The following is a 23,809-nucleotide window of genomic DNA, read 5'->3' on the forward strand; positions in this document are numbered from 1 at the left end:
TAGTAATATGCATGTGAGTTGGTGCTAATTTGCCTGGTATCTGCTCATTCCTGAGGCTACTTGCCTTCTCTCTAGTTAGCACTTTACAAGAGCAAGATATTTGCCTTCAGATTCAATGTCTCTGCTAGGTTGATGAGTCCCAGAACAGGTTGAGCTATTATTACTGGCTTATGATTTCAGTGAAAGCTACTACTTTTTCTGTGCTCCAACACTGCTACATATGCTTAGCAGTGAAATGTTCACACGCTGATGACAAATTAGGCAAGAACTTTCCTACTTAGTTCAACAATACAGCATGCCACTTTCACATCAATTAGTCACTCCATCTCTGCTACAGATCTCACTGTATCAGCAGCCCTTTGAACTCCTGGTACTGTTAACATATGAGCAAAGTACCAAGACTTCAGGCATTGAATCCTATCGAATCCACACCAACCCTCCAATGACCATCCCACCCAGATCCAACTCACCCCAACCCTATCCCTGTACCCCTGCATTTCCCATGGCTTATCCATCAAGCCTGCATGTCCCTCCCTGGACACTATGGTCAATTTGGTATGGCCAATCCACCTAATCTGCACATCTTTGGACTGTAAGAGGAAACTGGAGCATGCAAAGGAAGCCTACTCAGTCATGGGGAGAATGTGCAAACACCACACAGACAGTCGCCAGAGGGTCCCTGGCGCTGTGAGGCAGCAGTGCTAACCACCGAGCCACCGTGCCACAGCATGTAGCACTTTTCCCAGAGTTGTATAATTACAAATGCCATATCAGTAGTTCCTCAAACTTTTCTGAAACTGTGCTGATTCCCTAATACTAGATGTTGCACTAAGTGATTGAGATGGATTCTGACAAAGATATTTCCACAGTGAGGTGAGGAGTGAGATCCCATCCAAACTGTCACAAGATTGGACAATATTATACACAGATAATAATAGGCAAGAACTCTTTCATAGAATTCCTACAGTAGAAACAGGACATTCAGCCCATCAAGTCCACACCAACCCTCTGAAGAGCATCCCACCCAGACCCAACCCGATCCCTGTATCTCTGCATTTCCCATGGCTAATCCTTCTAGCCTGCATATCGCTGGACACTATGGGGAATTTAGCCTGAGGATGGAATCAAACCCAAGTCCCGAGCACTTTGAGGCAACAGTGCGAACCACTGAGCCACCGTGCTGCCCATGTTCTGCTTGAGAGTTTTGGGTGTTGTCAGGACTGTAAGAGTAATAGAAGCCTGAATTATGATTCAGGATAGAAGCATACACAATGGCTACCACTGCTTACCTCTGAATGCCCAGCCTTTTCAAAATGGAGATCTCATCCATAGAGTTGTTCAGTGGTTCCTCAGGAGTGCTGTCTGTATAAGAACCAGGACAGAGTGAGCACTACTCATAACATTACAGGAGAGGTGACTACACTTACAACTTACTTCTCCAAATAATAGTAGCACTGCAATATTAAATGTTGCAAATTTAATAAACATACAACAGTATTAATATTGACAAAAACGAAATATATTCTCAACAGTAGCAGTAATGGCAAAATTAAGTCAGTGAGAATTCATTCATGTAGTGCCGTTTCAAGTGGATGCTATGCTGGCCTACATCATTTCCCACATGTAGGTACTGTAGCTGGGGAGGTAGTGGTAATGTTGTAATGTCATTAGGGCTAGTAATCAATGGAGTCCAGGCTAAAGTTCTCGGGAAATGGGTTTAGCTGCTGCCCTGAAACATTTTTTAAAAATCTGGAATTAACAAGCTACCCTAATAGCAATGATACAACTACCAGGGAATTCTTGCAAAATCTGACCTGGTTTAATAGGGATGCTATCCTTACCTGGGTGGCATAGTAGCTTAGCAGTTAGCACTGCTACCTCACAGCACCAGGGCCCCAGGTTCAATTCCAGCCTCGGATGACTGACTGTCTGTGTGGAGTTTGCACATTCTCCCCGTGTCTGCGTGGGTTTCCTCCGGGTGCTCTGATTTCCTCCCACAGTCCGAAGATGTGCAGGTCAGGTGAATTGGCCATGGTAAATTGCCCATAGTGTTAGGTGCGTTAGTCAAAGGGAAATGGGTCTGGGTGGGTTACTCTTCAGAGGGTCAGTGTGGACTGGTTGGGCCGAAGGGCCTGTTTCCACACTGTAGGGAATCTAATCTAATCTACCTGGTCTGCCCAATATGCGACTCCAGACCTCCAGTAAAGTTCTCAATTGCGCTATGATGTGGCTGAGTAAGTTATTCATTTCACAGGTAATTTGAGATGGGAAACAAATTTTAAAAAAAAACTTTTTCCTTCAGTTTTAAAGATTCTTTTCATGGTATAATTTTTCAACTCTCAGACAGATAATTTCAGGTCTTTCATACCTCTTTCCCTTTTGGTTTATACATTGTCCCTTCTTCAGTACTTAGCAACTCATTAAAGCTTTCGCTGTTAATTAGATTTATTGTCTAATCTGACCACTGCTTTTAGTTCAGTCTTAATTTCACATCCTACTTACATAGCAGCCTAATCCCACCACCCACCCACTCCCCCACCACCCTCCCATCCCAACCAATCTAGCACACAGCCCTCCCAGCACCCTCGCCTTGCACTTACTTATCTTACGTACTTACCCTTTCAAGGCAGCTGTCAGTGTCAGGATTTACAAATGCCAGAATCCAGCAGCTAACTGCTGTGAAATTGGATGTGGTTTTCAATCCCACGTTATCAAAGAACTGTCAGAATGGATTTCTGAGGGACACCTGAACAGAATTTCTCTCTCCAAAATGGGAAGCTCCTTTTTGTGAAGAAGAAGATCTGAAATGGTGATCTGTGTGAGGTTGCCACTCTTCTGAAAGCCCAGTCCAAAGACTGAATGTTGAAGGATAAAAATAAATCAATGGAAGTAGGAGACTTCAATGTTTTCACCTAAGTAACCCCTACACCGAGACTGCATTTGGAAAAGGAATTGATTTGGGAATGAGAAGTGAATGGAAGTTGTTAGGAGAGGCTGAATGTCTCTGAGCCTGAAGAGAAAGTGAACTGGGATAAGATTGGGGATTGATTTTCAAACCTAAGAGATCTGGACATTTTGAAACAACTAACTAAGAACTCATAAAGTCTCCACAACGTTTGCAGAAACCTCCAACTTCCCAATGATCCTGGAATGAGACGAATAGCTCTCAGGTATCATCCCACGACCGTGCAGACCTTGAAGCTAGCATTGGTCAGATCTAGAATAGAACTGGCACAATCATATGTCTACAGTGGATATAGAAAAAGGGGCGATGGAAACAAAAAAATCCAAGCACCCCCACAAGAGATGATAAGATGTCCAAACATTGTCAAACACTTACCTTCTCCACTTTCATCACTGTACCCTATTTGTTCTTTTGAAGTTTCCCTGGAATCATATTGTTCATTGTAATGTTCTGCAGTTATATCAGATCCCTGCAATAGTTAATGAGAACATGTTATTCTATGCATTAAGAAATATTTCAAATTCCAGGAAGATTCTGGGAAAGGTGCTCAAATTGGTATCAGATTTGAAGCATTTCCAATGTGCTTCCTGTTATAGAAAACATCCAATTTTCACTTCACAGGAACACAGAGGATTGTAACAGTGCAGAAGAAGGACATTATTAAACTGGAGAAGATTCAGAAAAAAGATTTACCAGTATGTTGCTGGAGATGGGGGGCTCGAGATATAAAATAGATTGGAAAGGCTGGGACATTTTTCACTGGAGGATATGAGGTTGAGGGTTGACCTTATAGAGGTTTATAAAATCATGAGGGGCATGGATAAGATGAATAGCAAAGGTCTTTTTCCCAGAGTGGGGAAGTTCAAAACTAGAGGGCATATTTTTCAGGTGAGAGGAAAAAAGTTTTACAAGGACCTGAGAGACAACTTTTTTACACAGAGAGTGGCTCATGTGTGGAATGAGCTGTCAGGAAATGTGCTGGATGCAGGTACATTTACAATGTTTAAAAGACATTTGGAGAAGTTCAGGAATAGGAAAGGTTTGGACAGATATAGGACAAGAGCAGGGATTAGTTGAGGATAAGAACATGGTCAGTGTGGACTAGAATAGAATCCCTACAGTATGGAAACAGGCCCTTCGGCCCAACAGGTTTACACCGACCCTCCAAAGAGTAACCCACCCAGACCCATTCCCTACACTATTGTCCTATATTTAGCCCTGACTAATGCACCTAACCTACACATCCCTGAACACTATGGGCAACTTAGCATGGCCAATTCATCCAACCTGCATATCTTTGGATTGTGGGAGGAAACCGGAGCACCTGGAGAAAACCCACACAGGTTTGGTGGATCAGAGGGTGTGTTTCCATGTGGTATGACTCTATGTGACTCTATCGGGCCTACAACAGGGCTCGGAATGAGCATTTCTCTTGGGGCCATTCTTCTACCTTCTCCCTGTATTCCTACACATTGCTCCTGTTTCAAATAACTATCCCATTCCCTTCGGAAGGTCTCAATTGAACCTGCCTCCACCACACTCTGGAATGGTGCATTCTGTTTGATTGATTGGGAAAGGCTTGCCAAGAGAACAAGGTGGAGAATTCTCCTGTCCCTTCACATTTTGGTGTTTCATGCAGGATCTGAATTTTGAGACACTGAGACAGGCCCGCTCCAATAGTTGTAGGCTAATCTGTACATTCCTAACTCCAATACTACTACAGTAGCTCTAGTCTCCTTTCCTGTGGCTCTTACACACCTGAGCATCCCCACTGAGATTTAATACCACTCCGTGGAACAGCAGCGAAAAGCAAAGTTAAAAGACACGGCTGTCATATTTGCCTATCACCAGTGTAACGGACCTTGTCAAAACTGGCTGTTCAATAGAACTAATGGTCAGAGCTCTTCTCTCTATTGCTTTGTAAGTGTAACAGGCACTTGAATAGCACATTCACAGTATTAAAATATTCCAAATCATTCTGTAGCTAATAAAGGATACTTGAAGTGCAGTCGTTGTTGTAACCTAGAGAAGTGGGAGCCAATTCATACACATTTCCCACAAACAACAAGATTGAATCATCTATTTTTAGACATGTTAATTAAGGAATGCATTTTGGTTTGGAGCAAGAGAAAACCATACTGCTCTTCTTTGAGCACTGCCGTGGAGTCTTCCTGCTCCATCTGAGAGGGACAAACATGGCCTTAGTTTGTTTGTACGTGGCAGTCCCTTGGAATGGGGGTGATGCTAGCTCATGACATGATTCTTTCAACATGGCTGTTGTCTGCAGCTACCGCCTGGCTCTGATTCTTCATGACACTCTCCTTTTCTTATTGCATGCCTTAGACACACTACAGATCGATGAACTGTGTGTTTGACCATGTTACAACATATCTACCAAGGTGCTAAGTCTTTTCACCTTCTTTACTCTTTTGTGGGAGGTGGGTGTCGCTGGCTAAAGCAGCATTTGTTTCCCATCCCTCCTTGAACTGAGTGGTCCATTCCAGATGGCTGTTAAAGGTCAACCACATTGCTGTGGCTCTGGAGTCATGTGTACACCAGACAAGGTAAGGACAGCAGTTTCCTTTCCTAAAGGGACATTAAAGAACCCAGATGGATTTTTACACCTATTAATAATGCTTTCATGGTCTTGCAATCATTGAGACTAAGCTTTTAAATCCAGATTTGATAATTGAATTTAAATTTCATCCACTGTTGTGGTGGGACTTGAACTTTTGTACACACAGCAGTAAGCTAGATTACCAGCCCAGTGATATTACCAACAGTGATCTGAATCCAGAACCTTTGACCTGGTGGCACAGTGCCACAAGACCTCCTTCTGGCTTGAGTTTAATGTCTTCCTCAGAAGTTGAGTCCTCTGAAATCTGGTGTTTCAATGTCCGTTTAGTGCTCAAGCCCCTGACTGGGGTCAGAACTATGATGAAGCCTCACTAAAGTGTTAACTTGCCAACTACCCAGAGCGGCACAATTAAAATCAAAGACTCCTGATGCAAGTATAACAGTTGACGATCTAGTCTCCATCTTGATGTTTACTTAAAAGCAAGCCAAACCCAGCCATCAGGCGAGACACCCTGACAAAAGGCAGTGACACTTTTGTTTAGAGATGTGTTGCATGTTTCCAGTGTTGAACATGGAGGATGCTACTTAAGAAGGTTGTAACGCGATCAACAAAAGATTGCTCTCACTTGCAAGCATGAAATGTCAGCAGTCTGTACTCAAATTGGGACCTCTAGCCTGTGATCCTGTATGAACTTTATGGTAAGGCCTTTACAAGGGATTTAATGAGGGCATACAAGGACTAAAGGAAGGGTGAAATTAGCAAGAAAACTAGGAAAAGTTTTATAAATAAATAAATAAAGAACAAGAGGTTAGTTAAGAAAAGAATAAGACAAATGAGAAACAAAAGTAGTAACTTGTGTTTGAAGGTGGAAGATATGGGCTTAAAGAAATAGGCTGGGGGCATGAGTTTTGTTGAGAAGGTGTATGAAAACTAGATAGATAGATACAGCAACATGTTATAGCATCCGTGAAAGTGGATAAATTGTCAGGTCCAGATGTATTGGGCTCATATGAGGATGTAGCAGGGGCACTGACCATTATTTCCAGCCTCTCTAACTCCAGGCATGGTGTCAGGGCTGTCCATGTTATACTAATTTTTTTTTTAAAAGGGAGGAAACTAGACTGAATAATTACAGGCTAGTCATTATTTGACAACATATTGGAAAAATTCAAAGGGACGGTGTGAGTCATCATTTTGAAGGGCATAGATCACTGAAGGAAAGGCGTGGATTCATAAAGGAAAGGTTAAGTCTAACTAAACTGATGGAATTATTTGAGGAGGTAATTCAAAGAGGAGTGTGTTACATTTCACTGGATGAATCCAACTTACACTTTTATACATATGTTGTGGTCTGGAGCTATGCATAACGATGACACAGGATTCTAATCCTTTTCCCTCATTGGCTGAGTAGGAATCACTGCCAGTCTTATTGGCTGCCTGCAGTGTGTATTGGTAGGATTTACACGCTGATGATTGACCTGATGGTACGAATGCACCTTCCTCGACCATCAGGTCCTGAAGATGACTTGAACCCAGAGATTCAGGCTCAGTGGAGAGGATGCAATCACAACACCTCCTAAATACTCAATATAACCTACATCATATGTTTGGTTGAAGAAGCTCTTTTCAAATGAGTAATTAGAACCTCATCTCAGCTAGATTAGTCTGTTCCTAATATAAACATGCAACATGTAAAGTCAAGATAATTATTAGAGTGTCAGTTTGACAACACTTTCACAGATGTAGAAAATGAGAAGACAGTCCAGACAAACCATAGACGAAGGGCAAGTGGAACTCTAATAACCTTCAAGTCGATGCTAATTCTGCTGCTTTTAATGGAGTTAAAGTTTGCCTGTTAATAGCATTAGTACACACATCACATTGAAAGCAGAGCTCTTGCTAAAATACAAACATCAGTCATCTCGCTGTCATTGATTTGACAGGCTCAACGCAGATTATAATTCCACTACAAAGTCCCCACTCACTTGAATGTGACATTCCTGGAAATATTTTACAAACTTGTGAAAAGCCAGCTCAGTGTCTGGATACTGTTTAATCATTCAAAGAGTTTTGCATTCTTTTTGTAACAGAGTGTAAGATTTATGTAAGCTTTTCGATGATTCCAGAATCAACTCAACAAGCGATGAATGCACACGGGAAACACCGAAAATTATCAGCAGGCTCTGCTGCATGAGAGTGGTGCTTGCTAAATGCATGAATCCAAATTGAATACACACTTGTGTATCTCAACAATAACTGGTCTCCCACGTCCCCTCCATTCACCACTGAAAACTATACCATCACTGTAAAGGAGGCTAAGGATTGGGGAGCTTTGTGAGTGTGGGACTAACACAAACTATCATTACTTTATACAAAGTGGCTTGTTTTATTGACCTCCCCTCGCTTATATTTTTTTCTCTCCTCTGCTATAGAAGCTATTTTTGGACACCCTGCAGGAGTCCACTAAAGGAGCCTCCCTTCCACTAGGTCAGTAACCCTCTGGGTTCGAATCCCACTGCCAATGCTTATTGGCAATGGAAGTGGCATTCATATCATGGGCAAACAAGTTGCACAATCACCTGTAACGTCTTCCAGTACGTCTGATGGCAGGAAGTATGACGGAGGGAGTCTCCTGGTCAGCCGTCCTACAGAAGGCAATGGCAAACCCACTGCAGCACTATGCCAATCAGCATGCCACAAGCCTTAAAAAAAGGGTGACTAAAATGTCAGACATGGTTCTTAACTAGGTCTCAAACAATAGACCAGTAGGAAATTTAATAGCCATGGGATTCAAGTACATGTGGCCAATGGGATCCAAAATCGGTTCAATGGTAAGTACAAGGGGTAATGGCTGACCCGTCTTTGTGTGACCGGAAATGTGTTTGGCCAATGGGTGTCTGTGAAGCTCAGTGTGAAAGATTTCAGATCTTCTATGGTATCTATCAATTGTTTACACTTCAATGTAAGGAACATTGTTAAACAGTTTGCAAATGGAGTAGAAATTTCTTCACTCCTTGAGTCGGTGGAATGCTCTCCCCCAGACAATGGTTGAGACCAAACCATTGAATGTAGTCAAGAAGGATTTAGACATAGTTCTTAGGGCTAAAGGGGTCAAAGGGTATGGGGAGGAAATGGGAACAGGGTACTCACTTAGATGAGCAGCCATGACCTTACAGAATGGCGGAACAGGCTCGAAGGGCTGAATGGCCAAGAGTTGTTCTTATTTACATGGAATTGAGTGTGAGTGATAATGCTGTAAACTGCAGGAAGTTGTGAATGGACTGGTTGGGTGAGCAGGTAAGTGAATCATTAACATAATTCTTTAACACTCAGAATTGTTCAACAAATGTTGCCAAGTTGTGGAATCACATCTAATATTGGAAACTGTTGTGAGTATTGCAATCATGGACTTGTTAGATATGGGTCGAAAAGTGTAGTGCTGGAAAAGTACAGCAGGTCAGGCAGCATCTGAGGATCAGGAGAGTAGACATTTAGGACAAATCCAAGTCCAATTGTGAACAATGAGATTTGCTCTTTCTGCCTGTACCACATTTTCAGGCAGGGTGTTCAAAAGTGAAAACAGTTAGTGTTTTGTATGGTTCTAGCTCTTAATGCCTAAGGAATAAAGGAGAGTATCCTGATTTGCCTTTTTAACCACCTTATCCACTCTTCTCATTTGTCATGTTACCAGGCAATGCCAACGTTCAGCACTTTAAAGGTGGTTCTAAAGTGCCTTGTGAGGTGCTATAGAAATGCAAGGTCTCTTTCACAGAGAAAGACATTCACAAAAGGGATTTTTGATCAATACTTAGCTATTCACAACCTAAGAGTTCTATACGTGGTGGAAGAAGGGAGAAGTGGGATAGTCCATGAAGTCTTTGAGTGTACCGGGCAATGTTTTTTTGGGTGTGTTTCTAGAGTGGATAATAGGTGCAGGAAACAGAAGGCTGCAATGTTTTCTATCCTGGTCACTTGATGCTCTCCCATTGTAGGCTGACTGACCCCAGTTGGTCCAGTCACCAATAAACCCGGGCAGCACAGTGAAAGGTCAACCATCAGAGCTCGCTTGACCATCTGCAGTGGGGCCTCTGGCTGATTCATTGGCAAATCAAGCCCACTAACAGCAGAGCTCTAAATCAATGCTGGCTGGCATTGTTCTGGACAAGATCCAGTTATGAGGAGGAACAAGGAATAAACTTTTAATTTCAGCACAGGATGTTCAGAAGAGGAATTGTGTGGCAGACAGCGAGCGGATAATAAGAGAGGATAGTGGTGGGAGGCAATGGCATAGTGGTAATATTACTGAGTGAGTAATCCAGAATCCCACTGTGGGCGTGTGAACTTTGAATGGCAGATGGCAAGGTTTGAATCAAATTTTTAAAAATCTGAACTCAAAAGCTAGCCTAACAGTGACCATTTAACCATTGTCAATTGTTGGAAAGACCCTTCAGGTCCAGTGATGTCCTTTAGGGAAGGAAACTGCCATCCTTACCCAGTCTGGCCCGCATGTGACTCCAGATCCACAGCAATGTGGCTGGCTCTTAGCTGCCCTGTGGGGAAATTAGGGATGGAAAATAAATGCTGGCCTAGCCAGAGACAACTACGTGCCATGAATGAATTAACAAGAACTAAAAAATAAAGTTGAGTGAAGAATATAGCGAATGATAAGGTTTGAGCTGAGAGAATTCAGTGTACGTCTGACTAATTTGTATGTGGCTGAATATTTACACCTTCAGTAATTCTTGTATAAGCTTTGTAGCAATGATTGATGATGCTGTCCTCAAAGTGTAATGTTCCCTGGTGTTAGAGTGTTGTTTAAAATGGAGAATTTTATTTTCAGACACTGAGGCCATTGATCAGTGATACAGTAAGCAGGGACTGGACATTGCTGTGTCATTCCAGTTCCAGCATTCATTAAGTTACCGCTGGCAACTGTTTACTCCAGTCAGAGATACTGCCCTTATTTGTCCAGTTCATCCAGTGCTCTGTGGATGAAGAAAATGTGCTTAAAAAGGTTGTTGAGACAATGAGGTAGCAACATAATGAGCAGTAAATGGCAGCCCTACTTTTCAAATCGGAATGTCCACAAGCTTACTTTAAAAGGGGCTTCATATTGGCCTTTTTGAAATGGGAGCAACAACAATAGTTTGCATTTATATAGCACCTGAAATGTCGTAACACTTCCAAAGTGCTTCACAGCAGTGTAATCAAACAAAATGTGACAACCTAGCCACATAAGGAGAATATTAAGTCACATGTCCTAAATAGAGGTCAAGGGTAAGCACTGGTGGACCTTCAAGGAGGAAGATAAAAAAGGTAAAGAGGTTTAGGGAGGAAATTGTGGGATATATGACCTTGGTGGCGAAAGGCATGGCCACCTAAGGTGACTGATGAAAATCAAGGCTGTGATTAAGGTCAAAACCAGGGCGCCATGGTGGCTAGGTAGTTAATACTGCTGCCTCACAGCGCTAGAATAGAAAGTGAGGTCTGCAGATGCTGGAGATCAGAGTTGAGAATGTGGTGCTGGAAAAGCACAGCAGGCAGCATCTAAGAAGCAGGAAAATAGACAGGAATTCCTGTTGAAGGGCTTTTGCCCGAAACATCGATTTCCTGCTCCTTGCATGCTGCTTGACCTGCCCAGCACCACACTCTCGACTCAAAGTGTCAAGTACCCAGGTTTGATTCCAGCCTTGGGTGACTGTCTGTGTGGAGTTTGCACATTCTCCCCGTGTCTGCGTGGGTTTTCTTCAGGTGCTCCAATTTCTGCCCACAGTCCGAAGATGTACAGGTTCGGTGAATTGGCCATGCTAAATTGCCCATAGTGTTCAGGGGTGTGTAGGTTTGGTGCATTAGTGAGGGGATATGTGGAGCAATAGGGTAGGGGAATGGGTCTGGGTGGGTTACTCTTTGGAGGGTCAGTGTGGACTTGTTGAGCCCAATGGCCTGTTTGCACACTGTAGGGATTCTATGAACACAAATATCTCAGAAGGCTGGAGGAGGTTTTTGGTAAGATTTCAAAACAAATTCCAACTCCAACAAGAGAGAATCTAACTATGTCTCCTTGACATTTAGTAGCATTAGCATCACACAATTTCTGGGATTTACCATTAACCAGAAAGTGATCTGGACCAAATAAATATACCAGCCGAGAGTACTGCACCTCCTGACCTCTCAAGGCCTGTTCATTATCTACAAGGCACAAATCAGGAGTGCGATTGAATATCCTCCATTTGTCTGGATTTGTGGCATTGATAGTATCACCTCCAATCTGATTGGCCAGCTGCACGAGAACTGAATAGTGGTCATTGTGGGAACTGCGGGTGGGTTCCTAGAAGAAGGGAACATGGATCCGAGAGACAGGGATGTCAGGGGTATTGTAGGGGGACGGAAGCTGACCAAGTTAAGAGGTAGCTAGCCTGGAAACAACAAGGCATGTATGACTCTATGACTCAGAGTGAGCCAAATATCTTGGAGGGAGTGTCCTGTTGTGTCCAGCACACCACCTGAAGCACATAACCCTCCCTTTCGTGTCTTTGAATCACTTGGCTTAGACAATGGTCTTTCCAACAGCTGTCTGCTTGACCATGCTAACCATCTTATGGCATGGACAGTGGAAGACCTAGGTTAATCAGATTGTTAATCAGCTGGATTGCCCATTCGTTATTGTTTAAAATGACAGCTGGATTGCCAATTTCAACACTTACCCAATTACATTCTTATAGGATGGGTAGATGAGCAAAAGGTCACCCACTCACTCCCAGAAAACATGCTCAGGAGGGTCGTACTGAATAATCCTGGAGTATTAGTTCAGATCTTTGGCTTAATCATCAAGTAACATAAACACTGCATTAACAGGGATTTTGGCTTCTGAATGATAATCAACCGGGGTCAGTATATATCCATGGTCATTCTTTCTGATGGCCCCAAGGATTACACATATCTACGACAATCAGTGCCCGATGGCATCATCAAATATGATTCATGATTGTTGACCAATTTCCTGATCTCACACAGCTGGTAAGAAGTAGCAGAGTGTCTGTTTAAAACTTCTGGCTCACCAATACCAGAGAGTGAAAAATGAGGAAGAAATCAAATTCTCAACTGCAAAATGTTTACAGCTTGTAATTAGTCATAATCTGAGTCATAGAGTCATACAGCACAGAAACAGACCCTTCGGTCTAACTCGTCCATGTTGACCAGATGTCCTAAATTAATCTAGTCCCATTTGCCAGCATTTGGCCCATCTCCCTCTAAACTCTCCCTATTCATATACCCATCCAGATGCCTTTTAAATGCTGCAATTGTACCAGCCTCTACCACTTCCTCTGGCAGCTCATTCCGTACACGTACCACCCTCTGCGTGAAAAAGTTGCCCCTTAGGTCCCTTTTAAATCCTTCCCCTCTCACCTTAAGCCTATGCTCTCTAGTTTTGGATACTCCTACCCCTGGGAAAAAGACCTTGCCTATTTATCCTATCCATGCCCCTCATAATTTTGTAAATCTCTACAAGGTCACCCCTCAGCTTCTGACACTCCAGGGAAAACAGCCCCAACCTGTTCAGCCTCTCCCTCCCATAACCGTCCAGTCCCAGCAACATCCTTGTAAATCCTGTCTGCACCCTTTTAAGTTTAACAACATCCTTCCTATAGCAAGGAGACTGGAATTGAATGCAGTATTCCAAAAGTGGTCTAACCAATGTCCTGTACAGCCACAACATGACCTCCCAACCCCTATACTCAATGCATCTTGGAGACATATATTTCATTCTATTTGGGTTCATGTCACAGAATGATGCTGTGGTTATTTGACTAAGTATTGTGTTGCAATTTTGCTGTATTACAGTATGTGAGCTGAAACAAGCCGACTGTATCAATCCAGGAGGACAAAGGTTTCTTGGACTTGTCAGCAGTGTAAAGATTAACAGCTCTTCCTGTTTGAGGTTCTGTACAGAACAGATGGACTTTTATCAGCTTTGTTCAAACGGCCCATTATAAACACCAACAGGGAATTGCAATTCTGGTCTCTATAACTCCAAAATTAGTCATGGACCAGGATTTATAGATACAAATCGTACCACCAAACATCAGAAACAGTCTCCTTGCCCAGACCCAGAAAATAAGAACACCTTACCTGCACCAAAGGTGGAGGCTGTGCTGAGATGAGACCCTCCACCTCTGACTGCTGTTGCTTCAGTTCTTCCTTACTGCGAAAAAAAAAGGAGCACCTTTATTCCACCTTGGTATGTGACCTCTGTTATCCCAGAACTCCAATCACAGGCTCACAAGGCTGCTCAGTTAGTTATAGTTGGCCAGAAACACACTATCCCAAAGTAGAAAATGTGTTGCTGGAAAAGCGCAGCAGGTCAGGTCAGGCACTCTCCCAAAGTAGCCTTTCTTCATCAATCACCAACAGAGACCTGGAGATGGGGACCTCTGGCCTCATTCTCACAATTTCTCACATTCTTTGAGTTTCCAAATCTCACTCCGATCTTGTGCTCCCTGTATGCCCAGTCCCTCTGACACCACTGTTACTATAATCAGTACCAGGAGGAGACACTTAAGTGGGCATAAACTTCAACCTTAGGAACCTCAGCTGGATGGTAATGGGGAAGATGTATACAGTAGAATAATCAGAGTAAATGTAGGAAGGCCCACATCCATCACCCTCTCACTTGATTAAATACCACCCCACCAGAAATCTCATTATAAGGAAGACCATGTGATTGCACACTAATAAACACACCCTGGTGTGGCAGAGACCAGACCCTGTATTCAGGAAGGGATAGAATTCATCATGGCTACAGTTCTGCTGAGAATACTATGTAAAGTAATTTGGCTGTTGGGAAATAACTTTTCTTTAGTTTGCTGTAATTTTTGCTTATTAAATGTGAGGTGATTCACTTTGGGAAGAATAACAAAAAGATGGGGTACTGGGCTAATGGTCGGATACTTGGTAGTGTGGATGAGCAGAGGGATCTTGGTGTCCATGTACACAGATCTCTGAAAGTTGCCACCCAGGTAAATAGTGCGGTGAGGAAGGCATATGGCGTACTGGCTTTTATTGGTAGAGGAATTGAGTTCCGGAGTCCTGAGGTCATGATGCAGTTGTATAAAACTCTGGTGCGGCCGCATCTGGAATATTGTGTGCAGTTTTGGTCGCCATACTATAGGAAGGATGTGGAGGCACTGGAACGGGTGCAGAGGAGGTTTACCAGGATGTTGCCTGGTATGGAAGGAAGATCGTATGAGGATAGACTGAGACACTTGGGGCTGTTTTCATTAGAGAAAAGAAGGTTTAGGGGTGACTTGATTGAGGTGTACAAGATGATTAGGGGGTTAGATAGGGTTGACAGTGTGAACCTTTTCCCGCGTATGGAGTCGGGTATTACAAGGGGGCATAGCTTTAAATTAAGGGGGGGTAGATATAGGACTGAAGTTAGGGGTAGGTTCTTCACTCAGCGAGTCGTAAGTTCATGGAATGCCCTGCCAGCAGCAGTGGTGGACTCTCCCTCTTTATGGGCATTTAAGCGGGCATTGGATAGGTATATGGAGGATAGTGGGTTAGTATAGGTTAGGTGGGCTTGGATCGGCGCAACATCGAGGGCCAAAGGGCCTGTACTGCGCTGTATTCTTCTATAAATGATATTCCGTCAAGTTAATTTTTAATTGTTTACTACCATAAAGACTCAATGTGAATTTTTATATAATGCATTACAGCACAGGAACAGGCCCTTCGGCCCACCAAGCCTGTGCTGATTCCTAATCCATATTTAGACCCACTACTTATTGCCTAAACCCAGTTTCTATCCCCATGTTCACCTCACATTCACGTGTCTGTCAAGACATACCTTAAATGTTGCTAATGTGTTTGTTTCTACCACCTGCATTGACAGTGTGTTCCAGGCACCCACCACCATCTTTCCCCACAATTCACTCCTAACCTCTCCCTCTCTCATCTTAAACCTTTTGTGATTGACCTTTCCAACCTGGGAAAAAGCCTCTGACTATTCACCCTATCTAGGGCTCTCATTATTTTGTATACTTCTATTGGGTCGCTCCTCAGCCTCCAGCTTTCCAGTGAAAACAATCTGAGCTTATCCAAACCTCTCCTCATAACTAAAACCCTCCAGACCAGGCAACATCCTGGTGAATCTTCTGTGTCCTATCCAAAGCATCCATGCCCTTCTGGTGGTGTGGTGACCAGAACTGCATGCAATATTCCAAATGTGGCCTAACTAAAGTTGTGTACAGCTGTAACATAACTTGCCAACTTTCATATTCGATGCCCTGGCCAAAGGGGAGTGTGCTGTCTGCCTTTCTGACCACCTTATCCACCTGCGTTACCACTTTCAGGGATCGGTGGACCTATACGCCCAGATCCCTCTGAATGTCAATACACCGAAAGGTTTGGCCATTTATTGTATAATTCACACCTGAATTTAACCTTCCATTTGCATTTGTCCAGATTAAACTTTTCTCCGATTCTGTTCATTGGTGGACCAGGGAAATTCACATCCCTTAATAAAGTTACCGGTTTCTTCGGTGATCATAACAATATATTCTCCGAATCAAAATTGCTCAGAAAATATCCTAAATATCCTAAAAGGTAAACAGCCTAAATCCCCCTGGGCAAAGACAATGAATATTTTCTATGACTGTAAGGCTATTGGTTTCTGCCCAATGAGTTGTGACTGAAGATGTGGCACTCCCAAAAAGGGAGGAAGGCAGAGTTTTGCTTCTATCCCGTTTCCAGCTGCTGTATCAATGTCATTCTGCTCGTCTTCCTCTTGAGGTCCAACCTGTTCGAATTTGATACAATTTAACGTTCGGGGTAGGTTCTCCACACTGATTTAATGACACCACACTGATTTAACGTCTCCACCTTCTCACCGAGCACCCATCCTCCTTTGTTCATTCCCATGGGCCCCACCTTCCACTGAGTGTGAACAACTTACGTCAGGTGTGAAGATGACACTGTAGCTGGAACAGAAAACTCCTCTCACCTCAACAGAACGAAACCTCCCTTCGGTCCAGGCTGCTGCTCATTGAACGTGACCTACAAAGTAAAATTGAAGGGAGCTGAAAAAGACCATGAGGTGTCTGATATATCTCCAAATGGGTAGGTGTAACATTAACTGTGCCTCAGTAATATCACACATTCCTCACTCCATGTACTGGAAGCTGTAAGTCCAGCCTGTTACTCCAATGCAGTACTGCAGTGCAGTGCAGTGCACTCTCCTGCCTGAGAAGCTGCCTTTCAATGAGGTATTCAATTGTCCCACCTGCCTTCTCAAACATGCGTGATAATATCTCACAGCATTATTCAGAGAAGAGTGGGAGAAAAGAGAGTATTCTCCCTGGTGTCTGGACCAATATTTTCCCTCGGTCAATATTACTGAAACAAAAGGCCTAGTCATTGTCAGATTATTGGTTGTGAACTATTTGGATGTCTCCTAAAGAACTAGAGTGATTACGCTGCAAAATTATTTCACTGGCTGCATATTGCCTCAGGGAGTGTCCTTAATCATGAAAGGTGCTCTTGAAATGCAAGTTCTCCCTTTCTTTCAACTCTTAATGCTGTCCAGCACTACAGAGATGTGGCAGTGGAGAGGACATTGCTCAGTAACCAGCAAGTTGATAAAGGTTCCCACATCGGAGGCCGCCAGTTGGAAGCCCTGCTCAGCAGGAGGCTGCTGTGGAGAATTGACACAGCAGTGTGGTCCCCCTCCCTCCTGCAGAGGCTGCCCACAGGAGTGGAGGCAATTAGACCTTCTGAACCTCAGCCACTCCGACGGTCTTTAACCGACTGGCTCTTACTTTGCGAGTCAGCAGTGTGAAACTTGCGGAGCAGTGAGCTGGATGTACCAAGAGTTCCCTTTCAGGCAGTTTCATGGTTGGTGGTGGGATTCATAGCAATCTCTCCCATTACTGCCATCCCCAATACACACTTCATTCACAATGAGTCTCTCTAGTTGTCTATTGCACCTTTGGAACATAAACATTACCGAGAGATGGCAATCCCTCCATTTAGCCCAGCTTTACAGGGTAGACCTGTTACTGATTACAGCAAGGCAGAGACTCATGGGCATTAACTGGGGCTGGGGGTTAGACCTCAGAATCCCACCTCTGGGGTCTGCTCTGATTCTGAACCATCCCAAACGCTGGACAGAACAATCAACATTGATGTGGAAAAGACTCAACCCAACATCTGGCAACTTAGACAAAAATAGATACATTCAGCCAATTTTTCAGTGATTTTACTTGCGATAGCAGGTGAACCCAGAGTCCATACTGCCTTGATACACATTATGAACTCATGTCTGTTTTACATTCTTGCCAGTTAAAAGTTCAGCTAAATAGAATCCCGACAGTGTGGAACCAGGCCCATTGAGTCCATACCAACCATCTGAAGAGTATCCCACCCAAACCCCTTCCTCTACATTTACCCCTAATTAACGCACCTAACCTGCACATCCCTGAACACTGTGGACAATTTAGAATGGCCAATTCACCCTAACCTGCGCACCTTTGGATTGTGGGAGGAAACCCACACAGGCACAGGGAGAATGTGCAAACTCCACACAGACAGACACACCCTGAGGCTGGACTCAAAGCCAGGTCCTTGACGCTATGAGGCAGCAGTACTAACCACTGAGCCACCATGTCGCCCTAGAGTTTTAGGGGACTGGACAATACTCATGTTAGGATAGACTTAGCACAACAATAAGTTTGAACAAGTGTAATATGCAGTGATGCTGCCTTCCATCATTTCCATTGCTGTATCCCTGCACGCTGTTACTTTGCGTCTTCATGGCCTGACCAGACATTGTAGGGATTTGATGATCTGAATTTTCAGTTTCAGTGCTAACATGTTACATTCCAATCATTTTAAACAGAACACTCAACCCGGAGGACATATGAACATATGCAATGAAATGTTGCATCATGGTTTGACAGGGGTTCTTTATACAATCCCAGATGTTATTGTTACATAATATTTATTGGACATGATGGTAAGGTTACACAGGCGAGAGCTGTGCCTGTACAAGTTCCAACCTCCTCGCAGAATACTAGCACATGACCTCTGAGCTCATAGTTACATCACAGCTTACATCAAAGGTTTATCCACATATTCATCAAACATGGACAGAAGGAAAAGAGTAGATAGCCAGAGGATCATGATTAGGCACTTTCTAAACATGTTCACCCGAATCCCCAAATTCCCCTCCTCCGACCCACCACCTCCCCAATTCCTACAAACATCTCATCTCCTGGCAGAGGTGCAAAATGCAGAGGAGGAAAAACAGGGCCAAGAGTGGAGAAAGTACCCTGGACAATTTCTCTCGAATGCTCTTAAAATTGAATCAGTTTGGGCATATACAGGACCAAATATTAACAGTAAACCGAGTTCTGAGGAAAGGTCACTCGACCTGAAATGATAACACTGATTTCTCTCCACAGATGCTACCAGACCTGCTGAGCTTTTCCAGCAATTTCTGTTTTTGTTGCCAATTTACAGCTTCTGCAGTTCTTTCGGTTTCTATTATCAATACACCACTTGGCTGCCAAATCCTGCAACTAGCCATGACTGACACATTGAGGGGCAGAGCCCACTTACCTCTGAGGAAGGGAGAATGTCCTTCGGCACCAACTGATTTAGGGCATTATCGCCAGGAGGGGTGGGCAATGGAAGGAGGGAGGAAGCAGACAGGGAGCGCTGGAGGGTGAGTGACAGCTTTGGCAGAGAGCTCATCTTCCTTCACAATCCTGTTAGCAAAACAACACAAGATTTAGTACAGAACAGAATAGAACAGAAAAGACAGTTCAGTCCCTTGCATTTGATACCTCATAAAGTTGAAATTGAGAAAGTTGGTGAGGAAAGCCAAGGGTAGAGCTCTTGTAAAATTTTTATTTTTGAACGGATACATTCAGAGATTTTGTTTAAACACTGTCAACACTGGGTCCAGGCAGGTCAAGGACAGGACAGTGCCGAAAGTTGGAAAGTATAGAGCTACTCTGGAGAGAATCGATATGCCATGACTCAATGTAAGCATTAAACTAGATCACTGAGTCAGATTGAAGAGTCCTTGAAATGCTGGTATCTGTGAGATCTACAGGCTTTCTGTACTATCAGGGTTAGTGCTACACAGTACAAGCCATTTACCACCAGTCCACTGGAGAGGCACTGACCATAGGAAAGGACAAAGAGTTACAAGATATGCTTCAGATTATCAGGGGAGGAAGGAAGAAAATGGATGTCTCTGAGTGAAGGTGGAGAAAGTGAGTGTGTTTCAGAGTGACAGTGAGGAGAGTGATTGTGTTTCAGACAGTGAGGAGGGTGAGTGTGTTTCAGACAGTGAGGAGAGTGAGTGTGTTTCAGAGTGATAGTGAGGAGAGTGAGTGTGTTTCAGAGTGATAGTGAGGAGAGTGAGTGTGTTTCAGAGTGATAGTGAGGAGAGTGAGTGTGATTCAGAGTGACATTGAGGAGAGTGAGTGTGTTTCAGAATGACAGTGAGGAGAGTGAGTGTGTTTCAGAGTGACCAGTGAGGAGACTGAATGTGTTTCAGACAGTGAGGAGAGTGAGTGTGTTTCAGAGTGACAGTCAGGAGAGTGAGTGTGTTTCAGAGTGACAGTGAGGAGAGTGATTGTGTTTCAGACAGTGAGAAGACTGAGTGTGTTTCAGACAGTGAGGAGAGTGAGTGTGTTTCAGACAGTGAGGAGAGTGAGTGTGTTTCAGAGTGACAGTGAGGAGAGTGATTGTGTTTCAGACAGTGAGGAGAGTAAGTGTGATTCAGACAGTGAGGAGAGTGAGTGTGTTTCAGAGTGACATTGAGGAGAGTGAGTGTGTTTCAGACAGTGAGGAGAGAGAGTGTGTTTCAGACAGTGAGGAGAGTGAGTGTGTTTCAGAGTGACAGTGAGGAGAGTGAGTGTGTTTCAGACAGTGAGGAGAGTGAGTGTGTTTCAGACAGTGAGGAGAGAGAGTGTGTTTCAGACAGTGAGGAGAGTGAGTGTGTTTCAGAGTGACAGTGAGGAGAGTGAGTGTGATTCAGACAGTGAGGAGAGTGAGTGTGTTTCCGACAGTGAGGAGAGTGAGTGTGTTTCAGACAGTGAGGAGAGTGAGTGTGTTTCAGACAGAGAGGAGAGAGAGTGTGTTTCAGAGTGACAGTGAGGAGAGTGAGTGTGTTTCAGACAGTGAGGAGAGTGAGTGTTTTTCAGACAGAGAGGAGAGTGTGTTTCAGACAGTGAGGAGAGAGAGTGAGTTTCAGAGTGACAGTGAGGAGAGTGAGTGTGATTCAGAGTGACAGTGAGGAGAGTGAGTGTGTTTCAGAGTGACAGTGAGGAGAGTGAGTGTGTTTCCGACAGTGAGGAGAGTGAGTGTGTTTCAGAGTGACAGTGAGGAGAGTGAGTGTGTTTCAGACAGTGAGGAGAGTGAGTGTGTTTCAGACAGTGAGGAGAGTGAGTGTGATTCAGAGTGACAGTGAGGAGAGTGAGTGTGTTTCAGAGTGACAGTGAGGAGAGTGAGTGTGTTTCAGACAGTGAGGAGAGAGAGTGTGTTTCAGAGTGACAGTGAGGAGAGTGAGTGTGTTTCAGAGTGACAGTGAGGAGGGTGAGTGTGTTTCAGACAGTGAGGAGGGTGAGTGTGTTTCAGACAGTGAGGAGAGTGAGTGTGTTTCAGAGTGACAGTGAGGAGAGTGAGTGTGTTTCCGACAGTGAGGAGAGTGAGTGTGTTTCAGAGTGACAGTGAGGAGAGTGAGTGTGTTTCAGACAGTGAGGAGAATGAGTGTGATTCAGACAGTGAGGAGAGTGAGTGTGTTTCAGACAGTGAGGAGAGTGAGTGTGTTTCAGACAGTGAGGAAAGAGAGTGTGTTTCAGAGTGACAGTGAGGAGAGTGAGTGTGTTTCAGAGTGACAGTGAGGAGAGTGAGTGTGTTTCAGACAGTGAGGAGAGTGAGTGTGTTTCAGACAGTGAGGAGAGTGAGTGTGTTTCAGAGTGACAGTGAGAAGACTGAGTGTGTTTCAGACAGTGAGGAGAGTGAGTGTGTTTCAGACAGTGAGGAGAGTGAGTGTGTTTCAGAGTGACAGTCAGGAGAGTGAGTGTGATTCAGAGTGACAGTGAGGAGAGTGAGTGTGTTTCAGACAGTGAGGAGAGTGAGTGTGTTTCAGAGTGACAGTGAGGAGAGTGAGTGTGTTTCAGACAGTGAGGAGAGTGAGTGTGTTTCAGACAGTGAGTAGAGTGAGTGTGTTTCAGAGTGACATTGAGGAGAGTGAGTGTGTTTCAGACAGTGAGGAGAGTGAGTGTGTTTCAGACAGTGAGGAGAGAGAGTGTGTTTCAGAGTGACAGTGAGGAGAGTAAGTGTGTTTCAGACAGTGAGGAGAGTGAGTGTGGTTTAGAGTGACAGTGAGGAGAGTGAGTGTGTTTCAGAGTGACCAGTGAGGAGACTGAATGTGTTTCAGACAGTGAGGAGAGTGAGTGTGTTTCAGACAGTGAGGAGAGTGAGTGTGTTTGAGAGTGACAGTGAGGAGAGTGAGTGTGTTTCCGACAGTGAGGAGAGTGAGTGTGTTTCAGACAGTGAGGAGAGAGAGTGTGTTTCAGACAGTGAGGAGAGTGAGTGTGTTTCACAGTGACAGTGAGGAGAGTGAGTGTGTTTCAGACAGTGAGGAGAGAGAGTGTGTTTCAGACAGTGAGGAGAGTGAGTGTGTTTCAGAGTGACAGTGAGGAGAGTGAGTGTGTTTCCGACAGTGAGGAGAGTGAGTGTGTTTCCGACAGTGAGGAGAGTGAGTGTGTTTCAGACAGTGAGGAGAGTGAGTGTGATTCAGAGTGACAGTGAGGAGAGTGAGTGTGTTTCAGAGTGACAGTGAGGAGAGTGAGTGTGTTTCTGACAGTGAGGAGAGTAAGTGTGTTTCAGACAGTGAGGAGAGTGAGTGTGTTTTAGAGTGACAGTGAGGAGAGTGAGTGTGTTTCAGAGTGACAGTGAGGAGAGTGAGTGTGTTTCAGACAGTGAGGAGAGAGAGTGTGTTTCAGACAGTGAGGAGAGTGAGTGTGTTTCAGAGTGACAGTGAGGAGAGTGAGTGTGTTTCCGACAGTGAGGAGAGTGAGTGTGTTTCCGACAGTGAGGAGAGTGAGTGTGTTTCAGACAGTGAGGAGAGTGAGTGTGATTCAGAGTGACAGTGAGGAGAGTGAGTGTGTTTCAGAGTGACAGTGAGGAGAGTGAGTGTGTTTCTGACAGTGAGGAGAGTAAGTGTGTTTCAGACAGTGAGGAGAGTGAGTGTGTTTTAGAGTGACAGTGAGGAGAGTGAGTGTGTTTCAGAGTGACAGTGAGGAGAGTGAGTGTGTTTCAGACAGTGAGGAGACTGAGTGTGTTTCAGACAGTGAGGAGAGTGAGTGTGATTCAGAGTGACAGTGAGGAGAGTGAGTGTGTTTCAGAGTGACAGTGAGGAGAGTGAGTGTGTTTCCGACAGTGAGGAGAGTAAGTGTGTTTCAGACAGTGAGGAGAGTGAGTGTGTTTTTGAGTGACAGTGAGGAGAGTGAGTGTGTTTCAGACAGTGAGGAGAGTGAGTGTGTTTCCGACAGTGAGTAGAGTAAGTGTGTTTCAGACAGTGAGGAGAGTGAGTGTGTTTTAGAGTGACAGTGAGGAGAGTGAGTGTGTTTCAGAGTGACAGTGAGGAGAGTGAGTGTGTTTCAGAGTGACAGTGAGGAGAATGATTGTGTTTAAGACAGTGAGGAGAGTGAGTGTGTTTCAGACAGTGAGGAGAGTAAGTGTGTTTCAGAGTGATAGTGAGGAGAGTGAGTGTGATTCAGAGTGACAGTGAGGAGAGTGAGTGTGTTTCAGACAGTGAGGAGAGAGAGTGTGTTTCAGAGTGACAGTGAGGAGAGTAAGTGTGTTTCAGACAGTGAGGAGAGAGAGTGTGTTTCAGAGTGACAGTGAGGAGAGTGAGTGTGTTTCAGACAGTGAGGAGAGTGTGTGTTTCAGAGTGACATTGAGGAGAGTGAGTGTGTTTCAGAGTGACAGTGAGGAGAGTGAGTGTGTTTTAGAGTGATAGTGAGGAGAGTGAGTGTGATTCAGAGTGACAGTGAGGAGAGTGAGTGTGTTTCAGACAGTGAGGAGAGTGAGTGTGTTTCCGACAGTGAGGAGAGTAAGTGTGTTTCAGAGTGACAGTGAGGAGCGTGAGTGTGTTTTAGAGTGACAGTGAGGAGAGTAAGTGTGTTTCAGAGTGACAGTGAGGAGAGTGAGCGTGTTTCAGAGTGACAGTGAGGAGAGTGAGTTTG

At 44.2% G+C, this 23,809-nt stretch overlaps 1 protein-coding gene across 1 annotated transcript in view; it reads right to left on the minus strand.

The window, feature by feature from the left end:
• LOC122563300 (uncharacterized) overlaps window positions 1-23,809 on the minus strand; it is a 95,249-nt gene that overhangs the window by 59,523 nt on the left and 11,917 nt on the right. Inside the window, exons 2-6 of the mRNA XM_043717004.2 lie at window positions 19,161-19,309; window positions 16,546-16,598; window positions 13,674-13,746; window positions 3,341-3,434; window positions 1,290-1,362 (exon numbers count right to left, since the gene is read on the minus strand). Coding sequence (XP_043572939.2) covers window positions 1,290-1,362; window positions 3,341-3,434; window positions 13,674-13,746; window positions 16,546-16,598; window positions 19,161-19,295 — 428 coding nt within the window. The 5' untranslated portion in view covers window positions 19,296-19,309. The remainder of the gene's footprint in view (window positions 1-1,289; window positions 1,363-3,340; window positions 3,435-13,673; window positions 13,747-16,545; window positions 16,599-19,160; window positions 19,310-23,809) is intronic.

Source organism: Chiloscyllium plagiosum, unplaced genomic scaffold (genome assembly GCF_037043375.1).
Source record: "Chiloscyllium plagiosum isolate Xiang-an unplaced genomic scaffold, Cpla_swu_hap1 HiC_scaffold_26, whole genome shotgun sequence".
Taxonomy (NCBI): Eukaryota; Metazoa; Chordata; class Chondrichthyes; order Orectolobiformes; family Hemiscylliidae; genus Chiloscyllium; species Chiloscyllium plagiosum.